The 12751-nt window shown below is 40.0% G+C and overlaps 1 protein-coding gene across 3 annotated transcripts in view; it reads left to right on the top strand.

The window, feature by feature from the left end:
• camsap1b (calmodulin regulated spectrin-associated protein 1b) overlaps positions 1 to 12751 on the top strand; it is a 36750-nt gene that overhangs the window by 20900 nt on the left and 3099 nt on the right. For 2 of the 3 annotated variants that reach the window (XM_067438087.1, XM_067438086.1), the window contains 11 exons: positions 1144 to 1285; positions 2510 to 2649; positions 2752 to 2848; positions 4499 to 4667; positions 5827 to 5918; positions 6949 to 7027; positions 7131 to 9414; positions 9579 to 9715; positions 9830 to 10041; positions 10142 to 10244; positions 10378 to 10499. In XM_067438087.1, coding sequence (XP_067294188.1) covers positions 1144 to 1285; positions 2510 to 2649; positions 2752 to 2848; positions 4499 to 4667; positions 5827 to 5918; positions 6949 to 7027; positions 7131 to 9414; positions 9579 to 9715; positions 9830 to 10041; positions 10142 to 10244; positions 10378 to 10499 — 3577 coding nt within the window. The remainder of the gene's footprint in view (positions 1 to 1143; positions 1286 to 2509; positions 2650 to 2751; positions 2849 to 4498; positions 4668 to 5826; positions 5919 to 6948; positions 7028 to 7130; positions 9415 to 9578; positions 9716 to 9829; positions 10042 to 10141; positions 10245 to 10377; positions 10500 to 12751) is intronic. The other variant, XM_067438088.1, reaches the window with a different exon arrangement.

Raw genomic sequence — 12751 nt, 5'->3', positions numbered from 1 at the left:
GTGGTGATATGCATATAGGCTTTAAATCGATCATGTGCTTCCCTGCTCTCGAGCCTGGAGACCCACCGCTCTGCACATTTTGTATCTGACACACTTAGTTCAGTTCATGAGCTCTTTTCTATCAAGCTGACGATCCCATAATGCATCAGCTGTATTAAATAAAGAAGAACTACAAAATTTACTGAGCGGTGGTCCCCAGGACTGGAATTGAGAGCCACTGCTCTAAGATATTGACAATGGCCAGCAAACAGTCCACACCAGTCGACCACTACATTTGCGGATTGATTGTATTTTTTGTTCTTGTTTTTTTTTTTTTTTAATCAACTCAACAGCATATCTATGTTTCATGCTCTCATGAATCATATCATAATAGTTGTTCTTGAGTTAAGTTTGTTGTGATAAACTACATTGTGGCCAGTCACTGTTCTGCTGTATTGTTGCATAAAGGAGCAGTTTACCCCAAAATTAAAAGCGCCACAATCTATTAACCAAACCCCTTATAGTATTGCTTTATCAATGAAACACAAAATTAGTAGTTGAGAAGAATGTCCAAGCTGTCTTTGCCACACAACAAAAGTGAATAAGAATTAGGCCTGGACTTGGTATGTTAGAGCTATAGTGAAGCAGAAGATTTTGTTTTAGTGGAAGAAGTTACTTTTTTGTCATCTTTTGGCTGCGCTACGGGATCCAGTAGCGGTAGCTTTGGGAATGACCTCACAGGGCAGTGAAGCACTCTGGGAATTGTTGTCTTTCATCCCGTCTTTTATCAGTCTAGAAGGCACCAAATTCAAAAATAATTTTACATTTCTGCTACATTAATGACCCAGTTTGAATACAGATTCATCTTCCCAGCTCTGAAGTACCCCTTTAACTTTAATGTGAGCTGCGATTTAATTACTTAAAATAAAAAAAATAAAGTTGATTGACAGCTATTTATTTATGTCTATTTATTTATTTATTTATTGTTCTTGGAGTCCCTATTCACTCATATTTTGGAGAGGAGCAGCTTTGGCATTCTTCTAAACATTATTTTTGTCTCTCTTGAAAAAAAAAAAAAAACATATACCAAAGGTTACTTTGTGGAATAAAAACTGTTGTTGTATGTGATTTTGACAGTTTTGCTTCCTGTCATGTCACCTGTAGGTACGGTATCGGCGGGATCATGCCTCGGGTAGACAGCTGCCCTACTTCCCCCTGCTGGAGGACCTGATCAGGGACGTGTGTGACGGTGCTGCACTGCTGACTGTGGTCCATTTCTACTGCCCAGACCTGATGAAGCTTGATGGTAGAGTGAAATAACTCTAGGGATACTAGACTAGTTAACTAGTCTAAAGGTATTTTAGACTGTGTGCAATGTTTTCACTGCAAGTAGCACCAAACCTAATCAGGTTTCCCAAACACTCCTACTGCCTCCTCCACCCCGCCTCCTACTCCCTCCTAAACAGCTTATTATAAGTAGACCACCCTCTAGAGTTACGCCATTGGTCGAGCCAGTTGTTGTTATGTCAGGCAGCTTAAACATGTTTTGATGGGGCCACAGAGCTAAGGTTTTTGGAAAATCATTATGCGCTTAGTTATTTACTATGTTTAGTTGAGAAAGGAGGAAGTATTTAAACACTTCACCTTTAAGCCTGGTGCTGCTCTTCATTTTCATCCTCTAAATCTTGACATTACATAATAGGCAGAAAATCTGTTTTGAAATGTAAGTTTATTGACCCTCTAGACAAAATAATAATGATAATAACAGTAGAATAATCTAAAAATAAAGTAATATTTTCATGGCTCACAGTATGACCGTATATTACAAGGGAGGGAAAAATTCCTGTATGTTATTCAGAGGCCCAAGTTGAGCAAAATAATGCTATTTGTTGCAATTGCTGATATGTATATTGCCAAATATCAGTATAGCAGACTACTTACAATGTAAATACATTTTCACTCTATAGCTCCCAATAATGTCTTAGTAAGGATGATAATTAAATGCTTAGGTTTGAGCTCTGTAGTTTTAATTATAGGTGCAAAAAGACAGATGTACCCACAACCTGAAAAAAATCACATTTTTAGAATTATCCAAAAATGCATTTTACTTGCTATAAAGGTAAAAGCTATCAATCAGACGACCGAAGGCATGTAGTAGATTGTGTACAACACAATTTTGAATGATTATTTTTCAGCGATGCCTTTATTGTTGATTTAGTTGATTGTTGAATTTAGAGGCCTTAGAAAGTTGCATATCAAAAATGATACCGTTGGTATCTTAAAGTTTGTCTTTGTTAGTTTGCTTTCTCATAATGTTAATTGACTGTACTTTTATTCCTTTTGTGCTGTACCTCGCATTGCATCTCGTTTTAAGTAACAATTCTCTGAAATGTTCTTTTTGATGATACTTTGACTCGCAAGCAAATATTGACTTCTTTTGGGTTTAGCCCTTGGTTGAGCATTCATGAATGTCACAGCCTGCATACCTCAGGATTATAGCTTTTTTGCTAAGTTTGTGTTTTATCTGCAGATATCTGCTTGAAAGAGGTGACCTCAATAGCAGACAGCCTTTATAATATCCAGCTGCTGAAAGAGTTTGCCAATGAGTACCTTAACAAAAGCTTCTATTTGACTTTAGAAGACATGTTGTATGCACCTCCTGTGCTCAAGGTAAGTTATTCAGTTATGTATAATGCATCTCATCATTAACAGGATGTTTCATTTCCTTATGGACCTGTTCTTGATTCTCTCGCTGTTCGTTTTATTCTGCAGCACAACGTCATGGTATTTATAGCGGAGCTGTTCTGGTGGTTTGAGATTGTCAAGCCCGAGTTTGTCCAGCCGAGAGATTTTCAGGAATTTAAAGATGGTGAAGAGAGTTTTTTGCTGTACAGTTGTCATATTATTGTGCAGTGCTTAAAAGGGATAGTTCACCCAAAAATGAAAATTAGCCCATGATTTACTCACCCTCAAGCCATCCTAGGTGTATATGACATTCTTCTTTCAGACGAATACAATCAGAGTTAAAATAAAGGTGTCATGAACTGTTTTTTTTGTGTTTTTTTTCATACTGTTGTTTGAGGTCAGCTAATGATGTTCGTGTGGTTTTTACATTCAAAAACATTATAATGAATAAGTAATAGGCTATTTTCTACACTGGTTTTGAGGCTCTCTCCTGAGCGCTCGGTTTTGATCGGCGTGCCGAACTAAAGACTTCGGCTCCCCTGGCAGTTCACGTGAAGGAGCGATTGTTTTGAAAGCAGCAACGGTAGTGATTCTCTCACAGGGCTCACATAACATCTTTATCGTACACACACAAATATTCATCTCTTATCCCCCCACGATTGATTGCAATATAATTTTTTATTAATTTGGCCTGCCCTATCGGTGGATATAAGTGCGAACCACACACACACACACACACGCTCGCACTCATTCTTCAAATATGAAATCAAATGAGTGAACAACGTAGATCAAGAAATGAATATTATTTCACTATTTATGATTCACCGGCCTGCCGACGTGCTTACGTTTTGGTAGCCCGTCTGGAAAACACATAGCCCCAGGATGTTGGGCTTTGCGAGCCCTGGCCTATAACGTTACATGTCCGAGTCTGATCCCGAATCGCAATGAAGCAACAAATAAAGTATTCTCCAGCCTGCGACAGCGCGTTAAGGTATGTTCTGTTAGACGCGTACAGATAATCAAAACGATCTATAACGATGCAATACTATCACATATTAAAACACTTTTTACTCACATAAGTGTGCTGCACCATTCTTCTCCGATCCAATATAGAATGCACAGCAATGTGATTTAATCACTATGTCTGCAAATCCAGTATCAACCTGTGTTTTATTTACAAACGATTCCAGAGTGAAATGAAGCAAACAAGCAGCAGCACAATATCTTGCTATCTTCAGCATGTTTATTGCGATCCGTTTAGCTCCACGAGTCGGTGGGCGGGGCTACAGAAGCATGCGTCTTTATCTGTTGAGGCGGCGTTTCCCCATTCAATTACGTCGTTAATCGATATGTATTTTAGAGCTCTCCATTTCTGGGCCTGGTGTCAATAAAAGCTTTTCTTTGACTAAAAAGGCAGTTTTCAGCTGCGAAACTTACAGGATATTCTTATATCACAATGAACTTGTATATATCAAAGGCTTAAGGGAAAGTTGATTTCTCAATTCATCACCCCTTTAAATAAAAGCCCTGGCTAATCCAAGCTTTATAATGGCAGTGAATGGCAGCCCAACATCTGAAGCCCCAAAAAGTGCACCCATCCATTATAAAAGTAATCCATACGTCTCCAGGGAGTTAATAAAGGCCTTCTGAAGTGAATGGTTAAAGGGTGAGTAAATAATGGGGTAATTTTCATTTTTGGGTGCACTATCCCTTTAAAGTTGTTGATTTTGTGTTTTCTATTTTTTTTTTAAATCCAATAAATATTACATGAAGCCTCAACCAATGTCCTGAAATACTATTGTACTAACAATATGACTTAATATTATCATTGTAGCAAGAGCAATGACTCAGCCCAAGTGTGCCAGGCCAACTGTGCCCATCTCCAATGCCACCAAACGGAGCTTCCTGGTGTCTCCCGGTGTGGTTGATCCAGCTCTTCCTGTCCAGAGCAGCCCGGAAGTTTGTAACAGGTACTTCCTGCACCCTGAAGAATCTGAGCCTCTGTAAGTGCTTTATGTTTTTGTCTCTGGTCCATGTGTAAAATCATGCATTGTGGTAGTTGTGGGTGTAAATGTCAGTGATCTGGTCGAACACTAAAATATAATTAAAAATAGATTTTAATTAATATTCCCTTCTCGCTAAACTAAAACAGTTTCTTCCAGGCAGTCCCCTACTACTTCGGTTACCAGAATAGAAAAACACCATGCACCAACCCTTGAGTTGTTTATGAAATTAGTAAATGATACAAATATTTCACATTTTAGTAGGCCACCTCTTAGGGGGTTTCATTTTTATACAGTAACTAAAAACAGCAAAAACATTATGTATTGAAGTTTTAGCTAACCGTGTCAGGGGGATGCTTTACTTTTCTAGATACCATTACTTTTATTTTTCTGTCATGTTCTTCAGAAAAAAAAGAAAAAAAATCAAGTTAACCTTGAGATTCTTTTATGTTGTAATTAGGAATGGGTCCAACACCCTACTAGTCAATTAGTGAGGTCAAGGTTAGATTTAGATATTTTTTGTTGGTTTGTGTTTTAATTAACTTGCTGACAAAGTTTAATATGTAGCTGCATACCCTTTAAAGCACAAGCATATTGCATGATGTGAGCAATACAAGACGGATAAATAAAAATTGTGGGCTCTGTAACCTCTGTGGGCTTCAATATTCCTGTGGGAAATGTTGCTTGTAATTCAGAAGTGTGTAGACATTCATGCATGCACTTTAGAGAGAACTTTGCTTGCACGATTATGATTCATACAATACTCATAACGTCTTGCCTTGTCATGTTATGCCTGTGTTTTTTCAGCATGCTGAGACAGTATGAAAATGAATTTTAATAAGTTCACTATGCTTCCTTTTATTTAACAGGCAAAGTTAAATTACAAGCTACTTGGACATAAAAGGCATTTTAATGTCATGCTAGTGCTAATAATATTGCTCTGTAATTGTTGTATTCAACCTGTTTTAGATTAAGTTATTCATTTAAAGGTCCTAAGCAGACCAGTGCTGCTTGTCTATATTTGTCCATCCACATGGAAAATGTTTAATGTCAGTTACGATTAGATTTTGGCTGGATAGACCTCTGGGGGCCTGGAGATATTTCGTCCTAATTTTTTTGTGCTGGTGGTTTGCCAACTGTTCTCTGCTTGCTGTTTCAGTAATAAGGGGAGTTCCAGCTTCAGCCCCTCCCATCCACTTTTGCCACTGAGACAAAGACAAAAGAAGGCTCAGCCAGGAGAGGAAAGCACAGGTATGGCATCAATCTTCCACTGCCATTTAAAGAAATACTATGGGCTCAATTTCCCACCAATTGAATTGAAGTCAAGCATAAAAAAATGATAAGCATGAATCACAATTTTAAAAACACATGTGAAAATATAACGCACAAAACTGAAAAATCAATGCAGAATCAAACAATGCGGTCATAGAAATACAAATAATAAGCGCGAGTCAAACATTTAAACAAGTTTAAAATTATATTGCTCAACTGAATTATGAATTCAAAATTATCTGATTTGCACACAAAATCATGTTTTCTGCTCTTATTTTCATGTTTTGTTTGTCTGAGCTCTTTTCTCCTTTGCTCTTGTTTCCACATTCTGCACTTCTGCAACTCCAAATGTTGCAGTACAATGTTTCATGTAAATCAGGGGCGGGTCTTAGCATCACCATTTGTCCACTAGTTCTAGATTGACAGCTCATCCCGTAGCCAATCAATGGAAGAGGGAAGTTGACGTCACAGACTCGTCTCGTGCCGCTCCGTTCAGCCAGCCGCTGTTGACTTCAGCTACGAGTATAACGCACTCTCTATCACTGTATCGGCAAGAAATTATTTTGTATGATAGACGTTTTAGGGGGGTTCTCACAATTAAGTCAAAAGCAGTCAAATGAACATGAAGCTTTTATTCAGTTTTCAGCAACATATCCGCGTCAAAGACGATAGTCAAAAATTCTACCATATTGCCACCACCCACTTTGGCTTAAAGAAAGTCAAATTGGTTTTAATCCCATGATGATCCCTTACCCATTATTTTTATGACCGTTAAGCAGTGGTGGAAGAAGTACACAAATCAAGTACGGATTTCGTAAGAGTATGAATTCTTTACCTTTAAGAATTATACATATAAGGTATTGTAATAATTTTTCTTGCTAATTCACATATGAAATATGTGGGGGGTAGACCTAGATCCATCAGTTCAGCACAGAAATTTTAGCGGTTGTGTTAGAGTGTGACTTAGAATCAGGTAATCAAATTCTCCGACTTGTGCTTTTCTTATTAGCCTGTCGAAATCGCTCCAATTCTTTGACGCAAGATAGTCACACCAGAGGATCTGTGGCTTGGTCAGATAAACGGCAGAGGTACAACACTATTGATAAATATAAATACATAAATCTTTTAAGACATTACATTACATTGATTTTATTTTTAGATTGCTAATTCTTGTCTTATCATAATAATCAGGCCACTGTCTCAGCTGAATCGGTATGTTCTCCACTCTGCCATGGACAGCGATGCAGACTTGGCCTCGGGCGACAGTGTTAGTCTGACTTGCTCTATCAGTGAGGACAGCCTGGCTTCCACTGTCACACCAAAGCACCAGAGCCATCCAGGTCACGGCAGTGTTAAACGGGTCAATGGCCATGGTCTACTGGGCAACGTTAACATGGATGAGGAGGATGAGCTAGTATCCATCGCCAGGGCTGATTCAACTAAAAATGACACCACCCTGTTAAACTCTGAGGATGCAGAACAAGAGAATGCTTCTCCTGGTGCTAAAGCAGGCATTTGGGGAAGAGAGGAGGAAGCATCCTCAGATTCCCGAACAGCCAGTTTCTTCCTGGAACCTTTGATGCCTGCGGTTCTCAGGCCAGCCAAAGAGAAGTCTATAAGCCTGAATAAGGACGAGGAGTCAGGAGAAGGACGGCATCGAGGGTCAGCACGAAGAGTGGCAGGAGCAGAAAGCGCTTCATCTTCCAGACGGAGACCTCCGCACACCCTTAACCGGACCTTTACCCCCAACACCAGCTCTGAGTTTGAGACAACTATTGAGCATAAATCCAGTGAACTTATACCTCCAGCCCCTGGGCAAACGCAAGCTTTCAAACCACTAGCGACAAGTAGCGTTGAGCAGTCTTCTACTGAGCAGTTATCTGGGTTTTACCTTCATTCATCTGTGCCTGAGGACAAGAGGCCTGTCCAAGCATGGGACATCCATCCAGGGTCTGATATTGAGACTGTGGAGACTATTGAGGAGCAAGATGCAGAGCTCACTAAAGAGCTCCATCCAGACAAGAAACAGTTCTATGAGGAGGACGAAGAGTCGGCCAAACTGCGAGAGGACATGAATGTAAAGGAACATGAGGATAAGGATGGTGGGAGCAGGTGCTCTAGCCCTGGCCTGCAGTCCCAAGTCAGCAGTGTGGCTAGCGGCAGCTTGCGTATGACCAGTTTTGCAGAACGAAAGATGCAGAGGTTTGGTAGCAACCAAGACATCCGGTCCAGCACAAGCAGCTCACAACGCACAACACCTGATGGCTCAGAGAGTTGCCCTCTTCCTCTGACCTCCTGGAGGATGAAAAGAGACCAGAGTCCCATACCACAGAACAAAGATGGTACCAACATGCTGGCCTCTGAACTTGTTCAGCTTCACATGCAACTTGAAGAAAAGAGACGTGCAATTGAATCCCAAAAGAAGAAGATGGAGGTCTTGACGGCAAGACAAAGGCTTAAGCTTGGGAAAGCAGCCTTCCTTCACATAGTAAAAAAAGGGAAGAGTGACACTCTCCCACAGCCTACAAAGTCGGACTACTATTTGAGAGAAGGCCAAAAACTCAATCAAGAGAAAGAGAAGTCATCAAAAGATGATACCTGTGTTGCTCCTCTGAGAGATGGGCCGAGAGAGGCTGAAGAGCCAGAGAAGGCATCTCTTGAGTGGGCAGGTGGGGGAACTGTATCCCCTAGTGCCTTAGATATGGATGAAGAGATAGATCTTAATGAATGCAATCGCTCCATTGAGTTGCTGAATGAGGCAATAGGAAGCATTCAGCAGAAAATGATGCAACTTTCCCTCCAACAGGAAGTGCTCATGAAGCAGAATCTCCAGTCTCCAACAGGTGCTGCTCCACCACCTAGCAGTGACCAAAGTAATGTATCTGAACCCAGGATCAGAGCTTCTATACATTTTGTTGAACCAAGTGGTAGCCCTGTGATGCGAAAGCCGCCCAAACTAAGTTCAACACGGTCTCGTTCCAAACCTTCAGAGCTGTTGCTTAAGGAGCACAGCAAAGGGCAGAAGAGCTCTACGCCTACACCAACTGACAGCCCCTCTGCCAGGCTCATTCAAGGGGCCAGGTCTCCTAAAGCAGAGTCTGAGGACATTGTGCAAAGCTCTGCAAGATCTGACTCATTCAACAAAGACAAAGGGAATCCAAAAAGCACTACATTCCACCTTAATGATGAAGCTAACTTGAGGATGGTCTCAAGGGAACCAAGCTCTGTTGCTCTTGGTGTCACTTTCGAAGAATCTATGACCAGTACTTTACGGGACACTGAGGCTACATTTGATGATAGGTCAGCAAGGGATGATTTCTCCTTAGAGGACATTTCAAGAGGAAAAGCCAATCTTATTGAAGTAGACTTGTCTGATTTGGCTGGCAACCCAGATGAAGAAAGCACTAATGTATTGGATGTCACCACTGATGGAAGTGATGGGGAAAAGAAGTCTGGAATGGGCTTCTTTTTCAAGGTAAAGTCAGTGCAGTGGGCATACATTAAAACAGTATTTATCTGTATTTATTTATTTATTTTATATACTGCTTACTTTTTATTTGTGGTATACACTAACCCAAAAAGAAAACCTGTTTCAGAAAATATAAACATCTAAACATTTTTTTAAATAAATGTCTGCAGGATGAACAAAAAGCAGAGGATGAATTGGCCAAAAAGCGAGCAGCGTTTCTGCTGAAACAACAGAAGAAGGCAGAGGAGACACGGCTCCGTAAGCAGCAGATAGAGGCTGAAAGTGAGCTCAAAAGAGATGAAGCCAGGTATTGACAACCCCTGAAGTGCAGTCCTCCAGGAATATAAAAATGGTAAAGAGAAGCTCTGCATTTTATTATGGAGTTTGTATGTTTAAAGCCTCTCTTCTCTTCCAATTCCAGGAGGAAAGCTGAAGAGGAAAGAATCAGAAAAGAGGAGGAGAAGGCCAGGAGAGAGTTGATAAAGCAGGAATATCTTCGCAGGAAACAGCAAGAGCTGTGTGAGGAGCAAGAACAACCTCAACCCAAACCCAAACCCAAGGCCAAAAAACAAAGGCCGAAGTCTGTGCTAAAAGAAGAACCCTCAACTATGCTTTCCAAGTGCCCTGCTGCCAGTAAGTGTTAAATCATGCTTTCTGGCATTGCATTATTGCCAAGCTTTAAACATTTGATGGCACTTAAACTGAAGTAATGAAACTGTACGTCCCTCACCAGATGAGAATCTCATCAGTGCCCAGTCTGGTTCTAGTCTATCACTGGCTTCTGTGGCCACCACTGAACCAGACAGTGTCAACTCAGGAGGGGCGGGATCTCAACGGTAAGTCCTTCCCACTGTCCTACAGGGTGTGTGCAGCTTGCATTTTATTAATTTGTTTCAGAATCAATTGAATGTGTTCAGACTGTGACCTCCAGAGCACTTTAATGTTGCTGTTTGTTCTTTCCATGAACAGAGGGGAATCAGTAGAGTCATTTCCAGGCCTCAGTCGCAACTCCAGTCGGACCACAGAGAGAGACTGGGACAACGGTTCCACCGCGTCTTCCATTACATCAACATCCATGGCAGAATACACCGGTGAGTTTTTCATTTTCCATTCTGTAGGAAACAAGTGGTGTATATTTGTGTTGATGCTCAATAGTTGTGGGTACCACATGCTGGTCTGGTGTACTCAATTATTTATATTGCTTTAGATTCCTCTGCACTGGGATAGAGTTAAAAATGGCAGCATGCTGATGTAATCTCGACCATGCATTAGCCAATATGTTTGTCTTTGTTCTTGAGTACATAATCGCACAGATTTTTTTTTTGGTGGATTAATTTGGCCTGAGGTGTTTCACTTATTTGCCATTAAATTGACAAGTAATACATTTTAAAGAGCAAATACATGCTTTTTTTGTCTATCATTGTTTGTTGACTACAGCTAAAGTTTGTATGTGCACAATTAAAAGTTTTATATTTGTCCTCCATAATTTTAAATTGCTTTACAGGATAGTTCCAGTGTATTAACTCTTTCCCTGGCAGCGTAAAAACAAACAAACAAAACAAGATACCAGCCACCGGCAGTGTTTTTGACCATTTTAATTAGGGCTGTGTATTGCCAAGAATCTGGCGGTACGATACGTATCACGATACAGGGGTTAAGATACTTTATATTGCGATTATTGTAAGACAAAAAATATATTTTTTTTTTAGAAAGATTGATTTAAAAGAATAAAGAACACAACCATATGCATAAAACGTGACAAGTAACTGTTTTATTTAATATAGTATCATATCACTATTTTGTGCAATCTAAGTAAAGGGAAATAATAAAGTGACTGCAGGATTCTTTGTGTACATGTTTTAAAGGTTCACAGTATAGCAGTTTTTCTTATCTAAACTATTTAGCAACAGAAAGTGCATCGATCATTCGCTCCATGACTGAATGACTGTTTGATTTATATTTAATACTGTAAAGCTGTTTTCTTTAACACAGTCTATTGTATAAAGGGCTATTTCAAGTAGGCTACTGTTCTGCAGAGCTGGTGCAGCCATATCCACATCACTATGATCAGATGCTTTCGTTCGGCTGCCAGCACTGTCAGTTTTGGAGTGTGTTTATCTTGTTACTGAGAGGAAAATGTGCTATATTGTATCGAAACGCTTCTTAGCAGTGTGGATGACAACGGGATGTTAAGCAAGCTCTCTGATTCAGTGTTTCCCGAGTACTGGATTTTAACTTGGCCTATTTTGCAAACAAAATGACTTGTCGATTTCCTTAGTGGCTTCTTTGTAGCTGAAGCCAAAATGAGTCCACACTTCAGCTCTGTTAACCGCGGGAGCGGAATAATTCTATCGTCTTGTGAGGTTTGCTATTGCTCATACACACACACACACATTCACCTTGCGCTTCTCCTGCTCCGCGCGTCAGATACGTTCTGAGATAACAGTCCCATCTAACGGTTGGGTTGTATACAGTCTGTGGTTTCTTTCCACAGATCAATCCATTGGTAAACCCAGTAATGGAAATATGTTACAAAAACAAGCTGAAATGCCATTAAATGTATTGGGCATGACCCTGAACTTCATTCGAACACAAAGCCACGAATCTAGGATGTAAATAAATAAATATATAAATATCCATACAGTATCGCCAAACAAAATATCGCGATACAATCCAAGTTATGCAACTATATATATATAAATAAAATTAATTCATTAGGTCTTATTTAATTCCATTCCATGTATCGATACTGAAATATATGAAACGATACGATACTTAGTTTCTACAGAATCGATACCAGCTGCGCTCTCCTCTGCTCTCCGACCAACAGCGAGTTGACACACACCGGCATATTCTCACTCAGCCCGGTTAACCTCTGAACACGGTCAACGCGCATTCTGCTGGACTTTTCCTCATGACAGCGTGTTAGTGCTAGTGTGTGATCGGTCTGAATTTCGCACGGATTGCACATAATTCTTCTAATTCTCGCATATTTCGCGCTCACATCTGAAGCGCGCGCACACTATAATAAAGCAACCTCTGACATACAAGTGCAAACATTTTCTTCTTTTTCCAGCTTATTATTGGTCAAATACACTCAAAAAAATTCTCAGTGCACATCTTGAAGAGTATTAACGTAAACATTCATAAACATTAACAGGAAGAGTGTTCCATTTGTGCATTAGGTCTTAAAGGGACAGCAGTTATTCAAACTACAAAAAGACAAACAATCACTCTGCTCCTGACTGATCAAATTGTGTAACTTTAATGGTTTCATCTCTAGGCTATTTCATTTTTTTAGAAAGAACATTATCCAATGTTGTTTTAAATTTAATTACTTGGC

The sequence above is a fragment of the Pseudorasbora parva genome, chromosome 3, assembly GCF_024679245.1.
Source record: "Pseudorasbora parva isolate DD20220531a chromosome 3, ASM2467924v1, whole genome shotgun sequence".
NCBI lineage: Eukaryota > Metazoa > Chordata > Actinopteri > Cypriniformes > Gobionidae > Pseudorasbora > Pseudorasbora parva.
This window is presented reverse-complemented; position numbering and strand designations above follow the sequence as displayed.